At 46.4% G+C, this 18,225-nt stretch overlaps 1 protein-coding gene across 3 annotated transcripts in view; it reads left to right on the top strand.

Moving 5' to 3' along the window:
* The window catches only part of Znf592 (zinc finger protein 592), a 51,543-nt gene extending 36,242 nt beyond the window's left edge, over positions 1 to 15,301 (top strand). For all 3 annotated transcript variants that reach the window (XM_041644515.1, XM_041644651.1, XM_041644571.1), the window contains 6 exons: positions 7,530 to 7,706; positions 7,958 to 8,117; positions 8,197 to 8,487; positions 8,779 to 8,891; positions 9,787 to 9,922; positions 11,641 to 15,301. In XM_041644515.1, coding sequence (XP_041500449.1) covers positions 7,530 to 7,706; positions 7,958 to 8,117; positions 8,197 to 8,487; positions 8,779 to 8,891; positions 9,787 to 9,922; positions 11,641 to 12,159 — 1,396 coding nt within the window. In that variant the 3' untranslated portion in view covers positions 12,160 to 15,301. The remainder of the gene's footprint in view (positions 1 to 7,529; positions 7,707 to 7,957; positions 8,118 to 8,196; positions 8,488 to 8,778; positions 8,892 to 9,786; positions 9,923 to 11,640) is intronic.
* Positions 15,302 to 18,225: the final 2,924 nt, after the last annotated feature.

The raw sequence follows: 18,225 nt of genomic DNA, 5'->3' as shown, positions 1-18,225 counted from the left end.
AATAGACATTTTGTTTTATAGAGGAAAGGAAGGACAAGAGAGAGAAAGTGAGTTTTTAAAAAGTATTAAACCAGGTACAGAGGTACACTCTTGTAATTCTGGAATTTGGGAAGTAGACGCAGGGGGATCAAGCACTCATGGTAATCCTCAGATACTTAGTGAATTCAAGGCTAGCCAATACCACTGAAGACCATTTCTTAAAAAACACAAGAACATGGCTAGGGAGATGGCTCAGTAGACAGAGTATATGCCATGCAAGCATGGATCCCCATGAACGCACACAAATACAGGCAGGAGTCCCAGCACCCAGGAAAGCAGAGACAGTGGATCCTCAGCGCAAGCATCCTCGCTAGAGTAGTGGAATTGGCACACTCTGGGTTCAGTGGAAGACCCTGCCTCAATAACAGAGTCAAGAGTGTTACAGGAGGATACCATGGTCAACCACAGGTTGCTGTACACTGTATATGTGCGTGTGCCCACACAGGTAAATGTGCTTACACTTGCCACCTACACATATAAGTGATAGAGGAGGATACCACTATCAACCTCAGGTCGCTGCACACACTACATGTATCTGTGTGCGCCTACACATGTAGGAGGAGGGCCTGCTTGTTTGTCCTGGCTGCCCAGAACTGAAATAATCACACAGAAACTGTATTAATTAAAACACTACTTGGCCCATTAGCTCTGGCTTCTTATTGGCTAACTTCTATCTTAATTTAACCCATTTTTATTAATCTGTGTGTCACCACCTGGCAATGGCTTACTGGCAAAGATTTGACATGTCTGACCCTGGTAGCTTCATGATGTCTCTCTGACTCCACCCTTCTTTCTCCCAGCATTCAGTCCAGTCCTCCCCACCTAGCTCTGCTCCGCCCTGTCTTGTTCTGCTGTAGGCTCAAAGCAGTTCTTTATTCATTAACGATAATCACAGCACACAGAGGGGACTCCTACATCACACACAGGTAAATGTGCTTTTACATGCCACCTACATATATAAAAAAGTTTAAAAAAACCTCAAAACACAAAAATCCAATTAAATATTAGAATAAATAGCCTTAAAGGGGAAGAGTATATTTAGTTCTCTGTCAATTTGTCTAACTCCCTCCTTCTTGGTTTTGTTTTTTCTTTATTCCTTTTTGCCCGGTCTTATTCTGTAGGTCTGGTTGACCTAAAATTGTATCTCTCTTTTCTTGTTTTTGGTTTTTCGAGACAGGGTTTCTCTGTGGTTTTGGAGCCTGTCCTGGAACTAGCTCTTGTAGACCAGGCTGGCCTCGAACTCACAGAGATCCACCTGCCTCTGCCTCTGCCTCCCGAGTGCTGGGATTAAAGGCGTGCGCCACCACCGCCCGGCTTCTCTTTTCTTTGTTTTCTGAGTTGTGCACATATATTATACACTCACATCCATAGACAGACATACATACACACACACACACACACACACACACACTGTGTACATGTGCAACAACCACACAACCACACCTGGCATTTTCCTTGATTTTTTAAAATTATTATTATTATTATTATTATTATTATTATTATTATTATTATTATTATTTTGAGACAGGCGTTGGCCTAGAGCTCTATATTACACAGGCCAGTTTCAAATTCACAGCCGTGGGGCTGGAGAGATGGCTCAGTGGTTAAGAGCATTGCCTGCTCTTCCAAAGCTCCTGAGTTCAATTCCCAGCAACCACATGGTGGCTCACAACCATCTGTAATGAGGTCTGGTGCCCTCTTCTGGCCTGCAGACATACACACGGACAGAATATTGTATACATAATAAATAAATAAATATTTAAAAAAAAATTCACAGCCACCTTCCTTGTCTTAGCCTTCCAAATGCTGGGGTACAAGTGGCACTACCATGCCCAGCTTGTTAGTTTGGTTTTTAAAAGTATAAACGTTTGATGGAACATTGGAGACACGTGCTTGTAATTCAGATTTCAGGAAGTAAAGGCATGAAGGTTAAGAGGAACTAAAATCCAGAAGCTAGAGAGGAATGAAATAGCAGTTAAGAGCTCCGACAGGTCTTCCAGAGAGCCTGCATTCAGTTCTCATACTCGTGTGGCAGCTAACAGCTAGCTATCTGTAACTCTATTTCCAGGGGGTCTGATGCTGTCTTTTGGCTTCCAAAATACTAGATACACATGGTATATAGTCATATACACAAACAAAACCCCCATACATATAAAATAAAAATAAACCTGACCAAAAATGGAGTTTAAAGCTGGGCAATGATGGCAGAGCCAGGGGTGTGAGTTCTAGGATAGCCAGAGATACACAGGGAAAAACAAATCTCAGAAAAAAAGAAGTTCAAGGCTGCGGGCTAGAGAGATGGCTCCGTGGCTAAGAGCACTTACTGCTCTTGCAGAGGAACTGAATTTTGTTTCCTGTATTCATATCACAACTACCTGTAACTTCAGCTACAGGGATTCAGTGCCATCCATTGGCTTCTGTGGGCATGCATACATGAGGCATATACATAGATGCACACACATACACATTAGCAAAAATAAAAACTGAAAAGATTTTCAAAGGGGATTCAAGGTTACCCTGAGGTTTATTGAGACTGTTTCAAAATCCACCCCCCCACCCAACACACTCATGCACGCGTGCACGAGCGCATGGTAATTATAACTCAGAATGGTCAGGAAAGTTTCTGAAAGGAGATTGTCCTAGTTACTGTTCTATTGCTGTGATGAAACACCATGATCAAGGTAACTTATAGAAGAAGCATTTAACTGGGGGCTTGCTTACAGTTAAGAGACAGCTCAGCAGTTAAGAACACATAATGCTCTTGCAGAGGATCTGAGTTTGGTTCCCAACACCCATACTGAAGGGCTCACAACCACCTGTAACTTTGACTCCCTCTTCTGGCCTCTGTAGACATTGAACTCACATGCATAAACCCATACACAGACACATACCCATAATTAAAAATAAAATCCTTTTTCTAAAGCAAAACAAAATAAAAGCTCCCAGTACCTTTTAAACTTTGACTTAAGTTTATGCAGCTAATTCTAAGGTCAGATCTAATCTAATAGCAATTCATACACCAAAATATTTAGGGGGATGTGTCTTTTTCTTTCATCTTGTTTTGTTGTTATTTTGAGACAAAGTCTCATTATATGGCCCTGGCTGGAACTTGCCATGTAGGTCTGTCTCTGACTCCCAAGTGCTGGAACTAAAGGTGTGTGCAGTCATACCCAGCACCAAGTTACTTCTATTCTAATCTCTTCTCCTAAATTCTAGGGCTTGAACCCAGAGCTTCAAGTGTTAGGCAAGTGCTCGCTCACAGAGATGCGACTCTGCCTCTCTCTCTCTGAACCTTTCATTCTAGACAGTCCCAATTGCACAGTTGCTGCACAGCTCCACACTTTTATTTTACTTTCTTTTTTTTTTTTTTTTTTGATTTTTCGAGACAGGGTTTCTCCGTAACTTTTAGTTCCTGTCCTGGAACTAGCTCTTGTAGACCAGGCTGGCCTCGAACTCACAGAGATCCGCCTGCCTCTGCCTCCCGAGTGCTGGGATTAAAGGCGTGCGCCACCACCGCCCGGCTTATTTTACTTTCTTTAAGAATAAAAAAAGATAGGCCAGGCAGTGGTGGCATACTCCTTTAATAACCCCAGCACTTGGATGGAAGAGGCAGGAGGATCTCTGTGAGTTCCAGGCCAGCTTAGTCTGCCAAGTGAGTTCCAGTATAGCTAAGGCTGTTACACAGAGAAACCCTGTCTTGAAACCTGCCCTCCCCCGAAAAAAAAAAAAAAGAAAAGAAAAAGAATAAAAACATAGAATGTATTAAAAGCAATTAAGTTATCAAGCCTTTTTATAAGGAATGCCATGTAAAACATTGTTCTGAGAAGAGTGATGTTAAAATGTCCAAGAAACTAGGGTTAACCGCAGAAGATACATGCTAATAAAGGGCAGTGGTGGTGCACATCTTTAATCCCAGCACTCGGGAGGCAGAGGCAGGAGGATCTCTGTGAGGTCCAGGCCAACCTGGTCTACAGAGCCGGTTGCAGGACAGCAGGGACTACACAGAGAAACTCTGTCTTGGAGGAAAACAAGTGGGGGAGGTATGTAAGTTCCTCAGCTATTATCTTTTTACAAAAGAGGTTTTTTATGAATATGTGTCTGTGTATACCAGGTGTGTACAGATGCAAGAAGAGAGTGTCACATACCTTGGGGCTGGAGTTAGAGGTGGTTGGAGCTGCCTCGGGGGCTGCTGCGAGTGCTAAGAACTGACTGAACTTGAGACCTTGACCACTGAGCCATCTCTTGAACCCCTTTATTATTTATTGATTTATTTATTGTAGTGTTTGCTTGATTTTTTTTTTGTTTGTTTTGTTTTGTTTTTGAGATAGGGTCTCTCTGTACAGCTCTGGCTGTCCTGGAACTCACTCTGTAGACCAGGCTGGCCTTAAACTCAGAGAGACCCACCTGCCTCTGCCTCCTGAGTGCTGGGATTAAAGGCGAGCGCCACTAAAACAGGGTTTCCGTACGTAACACAAATTGGACAAAAACTCACAGTGTAACCCAAGCCAGTTTCAGATTCATGGCAATCTGCCTGCCTTGGCCTTCTGTGTGCTGGGTTGGCTGGAGGGAGCCACACACTACCTGCTTCCTTTCTTTGGAGTGAACACATAGGAGTAACTGAAATTGAAATGAAATTTATGCCCTGGCAGCCCATATATGGTGGTTCTGTTGAACTTGTCCATGTTAGGTTTCATGGTCCAAGTTGATGAGGACGACTCTTTCTCAGGAGGGCACCAGATCTCATTACTGATGGTTGTGAGCCACCATGTGGTTGCTGGGAACTGAACTCAGCTCCTAACTGCTGAGCCATTCTCCAGCCCCATAGGGGTAACTAGGAATACCAAATTCAAATTCTGCGGTTAGCTTTTTGAGGCTCTGGCAGACCGTTTTCCAAAGCTGTGGTCCCATTTTAAATTCCTACCACAGGGTATGAAGTTTTTATCTTTTTGTCTTTGCCAACATTTGTTACTGAGTTCCTTGTTAGATGTATGAATTGCAGATATTTCTTCTCATTCTCCCGGTGCTAATGCTGTTTACTAATTTCTAAAAAGATAACTGCTCCATTTTACTGAATGCTACTACAGACTTTTATAATATTAGTTTGTATTTTGTATTCTTTCTGGTTTTTTTTTTGTTTGTTTGTTTTTGTTTTTTTGTTTTTTGAGACAGGGTTTCTCTGTAGTTTTGGAGCCTGTCCTGGAACTAGCTCTTGTAGACCAGAGACCAGGCTGGTCTCGAACTCACAGAGATCCTCCTGCCTCTGCCTCCCGAGTGCTGGGATTAAAGGCGTGCACCACCACCGCCCGGCTTCTGTTTTTTTTTTTTTAAGGACAATGCTAAAAAGCTTGAACATCAAGTATATGTGTCTGTGTTATATAATTTGTATGCATTTTCTGTAAAGTATATGTACGCATTTATATGTTTTAGGAAATTAAAGTTTTGATTAATTTTATCCTTTTGATAATTTCATATGTGTATACAATGTATTTTGATTCATCTCCTCTTTTCTCCCATTTCTGTCAGCCTTTCTCCTCAATCCCTACCAGTCTCTTTTCCAGATTCACATGACTTAGTTCATTCTATGAGCTTTTTGGTTTAACCAGCGTCATCTGTGTGAGCATTGAATTGGAACTATCCATTGATCCCGATGGGATCACCAAGACCCAAACTGAAGGCAATGACTTCCCCTCTCCCTGAATTTCTCCATAGCAAATAGTTGAGCAGTGAGTGATATGTTCCTCCTCCCCAACCTCTCCTCCCTCCTTACCTATAGAGGAGTCCATTTTTCCTTTTTTTTTTCTCTTCTCTTTCTTTTGGGTCTTGAGACAGGGTTTCTCTGTGTAGGCGTAGCTGTCCCGGAGCTCACTCTGTAGACCAGGCTAGCCTCAAACTCACAGAGATCCGCCTGCCTCTGCCTCCCGAATGCTGGGATTAACGGTGTGCACCACCCCTGCTGGCCTGAGGAGCACATTCTTATGCAGACCCAGCTACCAATACCTGGTGCTATGAGTTCCTGATGGTAGTGGCTGTGTCTTATTCAGAAGATGACATCAAACAGCCCTTTTTCCTTCTTTTAACCCTTAGATTCTCTTTTTAAATTTAATTTTATATTTTTAAAATTAATTTTGCTTATTATGGGATTTTGTCTGCTTATAAATTTATGAACAATATGCACGCTTGGTATCCACAGAGACCAGAAGAAGGTGTCAGATCCCCTGGAACTAGAGTTACAGATGGTTGTGAGCCCCCATATGGTACTAGGAATCAAACCCAGTCCTAAGAGCAGCCAGAGCTTTTAACCGCAGAACCATCTCTCCAGCTGTCTCATTCCTCCTGCTCTCTTTCCCACAAATGGCTTGGAATTTTAAAACTTAATCTATCCTTTTTAAATAATTTGGAATTTATTCAATGATGTCATAAGAAAGCACAATTACACTATTTAAGGAGGTTTTTTAAAAATATTTATTTATTTATTATGTATACAATATTCTGTCTGTGTGTATGCTCGAAGGCCAGAAGAGGGCACCAGACCCCATTACAGATGGTTGTGAGCCACCATGTGGTTGCTGGGAATTGAACTCAGGACCTTTGGAAGAGCAGGCAATGCTCTTAACCTCTGAGCCATCTCTCCAGCCGTTTAAGTAGTTTTATATTGTTTTCTTATTGCTGATAATGGACAGCATTAAATATTATACACTTATTTCTTTCAAAACTTTACATGTTTCGTAGCATATAATTATAAAATTGTCTTCTTTCTCTTTTAAAATTTGTTTATGGGATAGAAGAACTTCTGTTGATTTGGGTATGTGCACATGTGTGTCATGGTGTGTGTGTGTATGTGTAGGCCTGTGAACAACTTATGGTAGTCGGTAGTTTCCTGCCATTTGGATTCTGAGAATTGAACTCAGGTTATCAAGTTTGACAGTAAGAACCTATGCATGCCTAACCATCTTGCTGGCCTGGAACTGAACTTGTAATGTTATTTCATTAATTTAAAATGTAACAGCTGCATTATATTGCAGCTACAGAACTGTTCCTTGCTCACAGTAATCCAGCATGGTGTTGCCCTAGAGGACTTCCTGTTCTCTAGGGCTGATTGTTTGAACAGTGGTCCCGGCAATGGGCATCACATTTCTGTCTGCAAGGAGCCATCCCTAACTTCCTGGTGGCAGCGCTGGAGTCAGTACTGAACCGTTCTCCCTTCTCTCCATTCCTCTCAGCTTTTCTCAGGAGGGCTGCAGATGTTTGGTTTGCAGGATGGCTGGTTTGAAGGGGACTTAGGATTGTCCTTCGTTCTCCACCAGACGTGACCTTGGCCTCCAGGAGTCCTGTACATTCCCTCTGCAGCAATTACAGTATTAGGATGTATGTTCAGATTGTAGCCCGTGCACTGGAGTGAGGGAGAAGGGCCCTGCGGTACTCTACGGCTGCCTTCCGTCCCTCTGCCAGCATCACCCCTGGTCTAACACTTCCCCACCTTTCTTGTCCAGGTGCATCCACTGTGGTGTCATCCACCTGACTTTGGCCTTGCTGAAAAGCCACATCCAGGAGCGACACTGCCAGGTTTTTCACAAGTGTGCATTCTGCCCCATGGCCTTCAAGACTGCCAGTAGTACAATGGACCACAGTACCGCCCAGCACCCCACCCAGCCCCACAGACCCTCCCAGTGAGTGCAGCTGCAGGACCTGCAGGTCCTGTGGGGCAGAGAGGGTGGCCTGATGCTGTAAGGGTAACAGAAGGATGGAAGGATGGGCTGGGGAGCTAAGGCTATGGAGAGATTGTGTGGGGTCTCCTGAGGACCTCCCAGGCAGGAAGAGATGTATACTGGCTCAGAGAGAGCAGAGACAGGGGAGAGGGGCTGTTGATCCTGCCAGCAGAGCCCTGGTTACCTCACCCCTCCTGGGCTTGTTTTGTCAGGCTAATTTATAAGTGCTCCTGTGAAATGGTCTTCAATAAGAAGAGGCACTTTCAACAGCATTTTTACCAGAATGTCAGCAAGTCACAGGCGGGTGTCTTCAAGTGCCCTGAGTGCCCACTCCTATTTCTGCAGAAGCCGGAATTAATGCAGCACGTGAAGGTGAGGTGCCCTGGGAGAAGCTTTGGAGGAAGTGCCGAGCCTCCAGTCAGGGGTTTGACTCTGCTCTCTTCATCCCCAGAGTACCCACGGTGTTCCCAGGAACGTGGATGAGCTATCCAGCCTCCAGGCTTCAGCGGACACATCCTCTAGTCGCCCTGCTTCTCGAGCTCCCACTGAGCCCCCAGCCACAAGCGTAGCCGCTAGAGGCAGCTCCCTGACTGCTGGTCGCTGGGGCCGGCCAGAAACCCACCGCAGCAGGGCTGAAGCCAGGCCCCGGATGAGGAGCACTGGTTGGACCTGCCAGGAGTGCCAGGAATGGGTTCCTGATCGAGAGAGCTATGTGTCCCATATGAAAAAGAGCCATGGCCGGGTAAGTGCAGCCACATGCCACCGTGCAGCACTAGAACTCTTGGTCATCTTTCCTGTGAGGCAAGGATCCTCTTATGTGGCAGGCCTCTGCAGGTTCCTGGTACTGTAGCCTAGGTATGTGCTATAGATCTTAAAGTCTTGGGCTATCCTTCTTCCTGGTACTGTAGCCTGGGTATGTGCTATAGATCTTAAGGTCTTGGGCTATTCTCCTTCCTGGTCATATCACTAAAAAGAAAGATGGGCCCAGAGCTTAGGATTCTGATGCCTTGGGACTTGTTTCCTCTTCCCTCAGACACTGAAGCGGTACCCATGCCGGCAGTGTGAACAATCCTTCCACACCCCCAGCAGCCTGCGCAAACACATACGTAACAATCACGACACAGTAAAGAAGGTCTACACTTGTGGGTGAGTTGGAAGGGGGAGGGGAAAGTCCTGCCTGTGGCACTACTGGGGCTCTCTTCTGTGCTGTGAGACCTGGGGCCTGAAGCAAGAGACAAACGAGTTTCCAGCAGGGAATCACCAGCTGAGTCAGAAATCAGGCACGTCAGGCAGAGCACTTGTCTAAATTGTTCTATTATTAATAAAAACTTGCCGGGTGCTGGTGGTGGTGCGCCACTTTAATCCCAGCAGCACCAGGGAGGTAGAAGCAGATAGATCTCTATGAGTTTGAGGCTAGCCTGGTCTACAGAGCTAGTTCCAGGGTAATCAGGGTCCACACAAAGAAACCCTGTCTTAAAAAGCCAATAATAATAATAAAAATAATAAAACTCTCAGGAATCAGATATTGGGGTAAAACCCTGATAAATCAAGAAAGTGACCAAGGAATGACCAGTTGATCATCTCCACAATTCCTGGAATGAAAAGGCCCACAAATATTTTTAAGCCCCTCCCTGTCCCTTCCTATGCCTCTGTCATCAGCTAGTGACTGGCTCCGCCCCCTGATTCAAGGTTAACTTTATTAACAGTCTCAGAGTGTCACAGTGCAGTCAAAATACCCTGTGACAGTCTGGAACCAGCTTCCAGGGTCCGGATTTTCTCAATGGTGCCTAATTCTTGAGAGTAGAGATGGTGTTGTGATGGATGCGTTCTGGCCTTTTTTACCATCGCCAGCCCAGCACTAGCCCCTGAATGGTATTGGGATGAGGGCTTAGTGTCAAGTATGCAAGCCTTCTGAACTGCTGTTGTCTGCGTCCTTAGCTTGTTAAGAAGTCTACCTGCTCACATAGCTTTCCCTCACAGATTTGTGAGGAACACAGGGGAACCTGGGGTTTTACTCACCTCCTCAACTGCACTCTTGCAGGTACTGCACCGAGGATAGCCCCAGCTTTCCTCGGCCCTCCCTCCTGGAGAGCCACATCAGCCTTATGCATGGTATCAGAAACCCTGATTTGAGCCAGACATCCAAAGTCAGACATCCAGGTGGACATTCCCCTCAGGTGAGTGTGGGATCACTGCCTTGAATAGGCTGCTCAGTGAGGCCTGGAACTGGGAAGGCATTAGAGGGGCTTCAAGGGCCCCATTAGTAGCTGTCGTCATGTAACAAGCAGAGTGACACCTAAATGTGGTCCCAGTAGGGCACTGGACATGAGTAAGAGATAGGAACAAAGACTCATGGGAAAGCCTACCCATCAGACAATTGTTGCTGTAACCTTATTTCTGCTTCCTTCGAATCCTATGAGGCAAGCAGGCAGAGCTACCTCATCAGGGCAGGATTCTTCCTTCCCTGTTGTTGTAGCTGTAGGAAGAGTTAGGTCTAGAACTCGCTCTGCAGCCCCTTGCTTTCGTCCCTCACCCCTGTCACATGTCCCTTTTCCATCTCTGGTGCGCTTCTAGAGCAGCCCGATTTTCCCTCTGCTGCAGATTCTTCCCACATCAGGGGCTCTGAAGAGGACTCAGTAAGTCTGAGAGCCACCTGGAGGTCATGGGCTGTCTTGAAACTTTTTTGTCTATTTAGGGACTGGTGCTAGCACACAAGTAGGTGGAATGTCAGTTCCTTTCTTTCTGTGAGTACCAATGTGTGAGACAGTCTGCAGCCTCCCTCCCTTCTCTTAAATGTACGCACGCTTGCACCATTTGACACAGCAGTTCTGCTTCTAGGACCTGGTTAGAGAGTGCTGGGCCCTAGGCATAGAGAGGGTGCCCAGTGATGTCTGCTGGAGTGAATTGTCAGCCCACAGTGGCTTAGTGTGCTGCCACTAGAAACACAAAGCTTCCGTGTTTGCTCTGGTGTGTGTTATTAGGTGCACAGCTGCAGGGAGAGGGGAGTGGGCAGCAGAAATCGTTTTACAGCTTTTTGTTTTTTTAAAAAAAAAAACAAACATTTATGAGATATTTTTTAGAGGCACTATAAAACCCAGGATTCTTAGTTTGCTCTCTGTTTCTATGATAAAGACCAAAAAACAATTTGGAGAGCAAAGACTTTATTGTAACCTATAGTTTATAGTCTTTCATAGAGGAAAGTCAGGGCCAAAACTGAAGGCAGGAACCTAAAGGTAGGAACAGAAGCAGAGACCTTGGAGGAACGCTGCTTACTGGCTTGCTAAGCCTGCTTTCTTATACAATCCAGAACCACCTGCACAGGGGTGACACCACCCACAGTGGGCTGGGACCTTCCACGTCAATCATTAATCAAGAAAATGTCCTATAGAAGGCCAATCTGAAGGAGGCCTTTTCTAATTGAGGCTCCCTCTTCCTAGATGATCCTGGCTTGTGTCAAGCTGATCAACACTAAGCATAGCTGGTAATGTGTTCTTTGAAGAAGAGACCTGAGAAGTGGGGTAGGCAGGACTCCACCTTCTTGTTAGGTCACATCTATACATAACATTGAAAATAAAGCAGTTGGGCCGGACTCTGGCAGAGGCCCCAAGTGCAGTTCCAGGGAACCCAGTGTGCTTTTCTGACCTGTTCAGGCACACAGTGCACATACACTCACACATGAAAGAAAATGAATAAATCTAATAAAAATTAAAATAAAAAAACAAAACAGAAAACTTGAGCTATCCCTAGAACCCACAGTGGAGGGAAAAAAAACTACTGCCACAAATTGTCTTTTGACCTCCACAGAGTTCCACGGCTCGTGTGCTCTCTCCCTGATGAGCAGAAAGTACGTCTGAGGGCTCGGCCTCGTCTCTGTTCACACTGTCTTTTCTTTCAGGTGAACCATCTGAAAAGACCAGTCAGCAAAATGGCAGATGCTCCAGGCGCTAGCAATGGCGCGACTGTTTCCTCTACCAAAAGGCACAAATCCTTATTTCAGTGTGCGAAATGCAGCTTCGCCACAGCCTCAGAGCTCGAGTTCCAGAGCCACATACCTCAGCACCAGGTGGACAGCTCCACAGCCCAGTGTCTCCTCTGCGGCTTATGCTACACGTCTGCCACTTCCCTCAACCGCCACCTGTTCATAGTCCATAAAGTGAGAGACCAGGAGGACGAGGAGGAGATCGTGGAAGTGAAGGTGGAAGCCACAGACACAGAGGCATGCTCTGGAGAGGAGGTGGCCGTGGAGACTAGAGAGAATGGACTGGAAGGATGTGCCAGTGAGCCTTTGGTGGCTGACCTAGAGCCAAGGAGATCACTAGGCCTGTCCCTGGAGGAAGACAGTGCCCAAGGCCCTCAGAATCAACCACAGGCCTCTCAGGACCAGAACAGCCATGCACTATCTCCTCAGGTGTGACCAGAGGCTTTGTAGCCATCAACCAGGTCTTGGCACCTTCACCTGCTGTGCAGACTGTGAAATAAAAAGCTCTGCCCCAGTATGTGCGTGGCCACTGTGCTCTGGAGCAGTGTCTGTCCTGAGCTGTAGATTCTGGATGTCCCCAGCCCCAGAAAATATGGGGTCATCCAGAATCTCTCACAACTCTGGATTTGCTTGTGTTATTTATGGCTTTATGCTGCTTCCTGGTACCCCAGTTCTCATACGTGTCCTTCCAGCCCTAGGCTACTTAGGTAGTACAACCCCAATGCTGTCATCTCAGCTTCAGCCCCTCAGTGGCTGTACTCTGGGCTCCCTACCTGCTGTATTCAGCAGGAATTCCTCAGAGCTCCGTTTCCCTGTAGACACCAGCTCTCCTTCCTGCCTTCAGAGCCCAAGAAGGAGGGAATGAAGGGTGCTGGCCGTTCCCCTGGAATTGTGCCCGGCCTGGCTTGGTGAGGTCTCTTGCTCACCCTTTCCTTCCTGTCTTCTCTGATTCTTCTCCCCAGAAACATCCTGAGGACTTCACTGTCACACTGGCTGAGCGTGTCTCTGTGGGTGGGGGAAATGTCAGTACACTCCTGTTCGGAACTGAGGAGAGCATGAAGTATGGCCAAGGCAGGCAGGTGCCGAGAGCCAGGCCCTCCTCCTGCTGCTATCCTGCAATCCCTGACAGGTGGGGCGTGGGGTACACAGACATGGGGATATTTGTATTCTTGCTCCTGTGCCTCAGGCAGGCCAGTCCCTCCTCCTCTCGGCTACATTCTTGTTGCTCAGACTATATTTCAATAAAAAAATCTTCTTACCATGCAGGTAGGCTCTTGTATTCATCTTCAGGTGAGCTAGCCCTTCTTCCCAGAGTGCCCTGACTGCCTATCTGAAGGAAACAGTGTTTCTGCTGCCCATGGAGCTCTAGGTTCCAGACTTCTAAAGGAGCAGAGGGAGGGCATCAGTACTGGTCCAAAGCTACCTCCAAGGACTCTGGCCTAAGGCCTATTGATATTCTCTGGGAGTCTTTCCATTAAAGGGCTTTCAATCCAAGAGGTTCTTGGTGAGGGGTAGAAAGAAGGAATTCTGTGACTTTTGTACAGCATTTGGAGACCATTGCCACAGCAAACCCAGACATGGTAGAATTAGGATTAGATGAGAGGTGGGTTCTGCCTGAGCACGCAGGACAGGTTGTGGGACGACGTTCTCTGACCCAAATGGCCTGGGGCTAGGCCTAGCAGGTTCCCGTGCATCACAGGGAAGGGGTGCTGACTGAGGTCTTAAGCTGTGGTCTCTCCAGGGACGCATGAATATGTATTAGGAATCAAGCTGGAGAAATATGCATGACCTTTTCACAATTGAAGACTTTTTTTTTCTTGCTCTATCAAATGCCAAATTTGTAGTGAAAGACTAATTAATGGCAGTAGGGAGAGTTAGTTCTTGCCTCAAGTCAGAGAGGCTCTGCTGTCTGTACCATTTAAATGAGCGTTCTTTCTGGGGGGCTCTATCTCCCTTCTTCCCCAGCTGGCAATGAGGGAAAGCCAGCCACTGTCCCTTACCAGTTCCATCACATAACCCTGGTTTCTCTTGAGATCCCACCAATCTTTCTCCTTAGGCTAATCCCCATTGCAGGGAGTGTTCCCCAGCTCATTTATGAGAACAGGTTCTTGAGGTGAATAGAGGGCTTTGAACTGTGTAGCTGCATTTCTTCCCACTCTGAAACCATGGGAGCTGGAACCCAGAAGGTGGAGAAACTGCGGGTGGAGCAACTGTCCCCATGCCAGGTCCAACCTCTTGGAGTAGGAGAATAGAAACTGCTCTGGGAAGCCTGAGCCGTGGCCTGAGTTCTTCCTGCCCTCAGCCAGCTCCTAACAGCCCTCCTCACAGGCTCCTCCTCAGAGCAATCCCCATCCAGCTCCTTCCAGGCTCTCCTGAGGTCATAAATGTGCAAGCACTAGTTTCTAGAACACTATGTGGGCCTGGAGACTGGAGCATCTCATCGGCTGCTCACATTTGGATGTGGGGTATCAGTTAAGAATTGGCCTGCATGCTTATCCATTATTCAATGATGATGAAGATAGCATTTCCAGTCCTGCTCATGGCCAGAGATGTTCATTTAATCCTCACAAGGATCTCAGTTATCCTTCTGTTTTACAAAGAAAACAGCCGTACAGAGGTTGGATAACATAGGTTGGGCCACCTGTGATGATGGTGCTGAGTCAAGCCTGTCAGTCACTGTGCTACCTTAGTGACAGAGCTGTTCTGGCTGCTGCCAGCCTATCGGCAGCATGGAGCCATCCAAAACGCCCCCTTTCCAAAAAGGCAGGGTGCCCCATCATGTCAGATCCTCCATAGAGTCCACCAGTGCCTTGTCACCCCAAGGAGGGCCCTGCATTTGTGTGCACGGTGTCCCTGTAATGCCCATTCTCACTGGGGTTCACTTTGCTATCTAAAGACCCATCGTTTCTGGAGCACTGCAGAAGACATTACCTAACTCTTGGGTAACACCCGGTTCCCTTGGAGACAGTCTCCCGATTGCTCATACCGATTTTCAATGCACTGTTGTTTGTCATCTGAGGATGCTTGCCGTATTTCACTGCTGCCGTGGATGCTCTCCTCAAGTGAGGGCAGATTCTCTACTCTCCAGAAACTACCAACACTGAGGCCTGACAAAGGACTAGTATTTATACTTTAACTGCTTTGTCTTTGTAAAATGATACGCCAAATTACCATGGACTAATTGTTGTAAAGAATTTGCCTCTTATGTAAACAGTCTGGGTTTTAAAAACTTAATGGTTGCGTTGTCCCCGCCCCCCCCCCCCCCCCCGAATTCCACCTTTTGCCTTGCCCCAGACTGAGGAACTTCTGTCCTGTTCGCCATTGTACATTCAGCACCAGGTAAATTTTGAAAAAAATAGATACATATACATTTGACAACAAAACATCCAACAGCGCAAATGAATATACAATAAAAAGTAAACTTCCTGACGGAGGTGAGCCTCCAGTGCCCTCACCAGAGTTCCTCATTGTTATCTCTATCTGTGTATCCTTTCAGAGCAATTCTATGCATTTATGAGTTTATAAATATGTATATTTATATATCTATTTTTAATACAAACAGTAGCATTCTATACGCTATGTTCTGAAACTTGCTTTTTTTTTTCACCTACATAATGTTATAGAGGTTCAAAACTTAGACACGGGGTCAGTATAATTCTTCAAAAGCTTCAAACAGGTTTTTGCATGCAGCGGTTCTTTGAAAGGCGTGTGGGTGAGTGAATGCATGTGTGTCTGAATGAATACAGCTGGCTTAGCTAGTAACCTAGCCATGAGTTCTCAAGCTGACCTAAACAAGGAAGACCTAGATTCTAGAACATGTCCCTTGTCTTTTCCAAGAGGTCCAGACAGCCACCCATCTTCATCAATATATACAGTGCACACAGGATGCCTTGGGCCAGGACTCCCAAATACATGATTTTCCCCCAGGTCCCTATTTAAAATGCCTTTTTATTGGAAAATGATGGACCACTAATAGAGAAAATATAAAAGACATATTTATCTGTATTTATTTTATGTATGAGTGCTCTATCTGCATGCACACCTTCATGCCAGAAGAGGGCATCAGATACAATTACAGATGGTTGTGAGCCACCACGTGGTTGCTGGGTATTTAACTCAGGACCTCTGGAAGAGCAGTCAGTGCTCTTCTGAGCCATCTCTCCAGCCCCCAGACACATCTTTATAATCCCATCCTCTTAGTAAGTGCAGTTATCAGTCTTGTCCTTTGGTATATTCCTAATTGAATTTATGGTGTAATTGTAATTATGATCATAGGATTAATGTCCTAGAGTGTTGGCCATACTAGACAAGGGCTCTACCACTGAGCCCCTCCCAGTCCTTTGTTTTATTGAGACGAGAGTCTTGCTTTGTAGCCAGGCTGGCTGCCTATCTTCCTGAATAAGATGTCAGGCATGCCCCACCACAAAGACTTTCTCATTTTTCTTGGGTGATCTCAAGAGCTGTGTGAGAGATCGGAGAGAGCCAGTTGCTACAAGTCAGAAACGCTAGTTCCTGATCCCGGTTTACAGTCATTTGGTCTCAGCCATTGACTCTTGTTGGGAGCTGTGAACCCCCAGATCCCGAATTTCTTATAAACAACTTGTTTTCCTCTGCTCTGAGACAGCCTGCAGCTGCTCTGAGCATGAGACCCTCAGGAGTTCCTGATGGCAGGAGAGTGGTTTCTGGTGGGTTTGGCTGGGGCATGGCTATCAGTTAAGGATCTCCATATAAGCAGCTCTGGTTCACAATAAAGGGGCATTCTTGGAGCATTCCTGTTTCAAGGATGGCCCGTGTCTCTGTCTGTGTGTCTTTGTGTGTTTCAATCTCCAGCCCCTTGCCCGGCTTGCGAATGGTCCTGTAGTGCAGGCGCCGCAATATAGGAGTAGTATTCTCCTCTGCTGGATGTGAAGATGATTTTATCTCTTTGGGTATCTTGACCTTGGCTTGATTCTATCTTCTCATTCCACATATGTTTATACCCAAATAGAGACGACTGTTTCAAAGGCAAGAATTTTTACGGTGTTTTCTCTTTTGTTTATTCATTTACTTTTTGGCTAAGATCTCTACAAAATGGAAAAGATCCTATGCAGGGGCTGGGCCCCTCTAGGAGGAACATCCTCGCTAGTGCTGAGGCACAGTGATGCAGGGCGGGGACCAAGGTAAAGGAATACTTAGTGATGCCAAGTTTCCTTTTTGCCAACCCTGACTGGAACCTGCTCCGTTTCCTCCCTTACAGCTGTGGCCAAATATTCTTCCCTCCACTTTCCCCTGTCCCTGTCTGTAGTGCAATGCCTGTTCTATGCACTATGTGCGAGGTTCGCTAGTCAGGCAAGGGGCTGGAGAGCGAAACACGCATGCGCATGTGTGTGTGTGTGTGTGTGTGTGTGTGTGTGTGTGTGTACGTGTACACACACGTAATGCCAAGAATTCTTTTATTGTGTTCCAGGGCAGCTTATATAGACTCTCCTTGACTAATGGCCATGCCCTAACTCCCAGCTCAAGCCCACCAGAAACCACTCCCCTGCCATCAGGAACTCCTGAGGGTCTCCTGCTCAGGTGCTCAGAGCAGCTGCAAAACAAGTTGTTTACTCCAGCAGGCAGGGAGTTACAGGAAATTCAGGGTTTGGGGGTCCACAGTCCTCAACACTGTCTGGGGAACTAACTCTGGTCTCTAGGAGATCACGTTAGCCCCCAGGCACTGGCTTCTGCCATTCTTGATGAACACAGCCAGGGGATGGCTTTGGCCTTGTTCAGGAGGCTGTTGGTACTTTGTAACCCAGGTCAGCTAAGCCATCACAGCTTGAGAAGGAAACTAGACTCTTCTGAGAAGTTCAGCAGTGAAAGGAAGAGTAAAAATCTCAGGGAGAAGCAAACACTTGTTAACCTTTACAGCTGCGGGGAGGGAGCCCAGCAGGGGAGAAGGCCCCGGATGGATCCTGAGAGCCTGGGAAGGGAACAACAGCAGTACCCCATGGAACAGAGGTGGTTGTGACACCGGACGTTAAAGCTTGTCTGTTCTTCAAAGCTGGTATTCTTGCCCAGTAACCTCGCTTTGCCCTGTGGTGTTTTTGTTTAGTCTCCCTGTGTAGCCCAGGCTGGTCTTGAACTCGTAGCCATTCTCCTCCTTAGCCTTCTTCCTTGTTTTCTGGGACAGGGGCTCACTATGGATATAGCCCAGGCTAGTGCCTAGCTCAGAACCGTCTTCCCATTGCCTCTGGGTGCTGGAATTGCAGGCGTGAGCCACCATACCCAGCATCTCACTCCCCCACATGTGACCTCGTGCTTTGAAGGAACAGGGAACCGTTGGCCAATGGGAGTGAGGAAGGCAAAGGGGAAGGTTCAAACCTTTCTTTATTTCTGTTTATAATTATTGTTATTCACAAATGTTTGTTATACCGGATGGCAGTTCTAAGACAACACTTTGTTCCAGTTGGCAAAAGGTGCTATGACAGAGTCCAGATTTTAAAGAGGAATGGGAAAGAGTTGCCATTATCTCAACCA

The sequence above is a fragment of the Microtus oregoni genome, unplaced genomic scaffold (assembly GCF_018167655.1).
Source record: "Microtus oregoni isolate MIOR12 unplaced genomic scaffold, Mior012 000000F_ref0000247, whole genome shotgun sequence".
Lineage (NCBI taxonomy): Eukaryota > Metazoa > Chordata > Mammalia > Rodentia > Cricetidae > Microtus > Microtus oregoni.
Note: the sequence above shows the minus strand (reverse complement) of the source record. Positions and strands in the feature narration are given on the sequence as shown.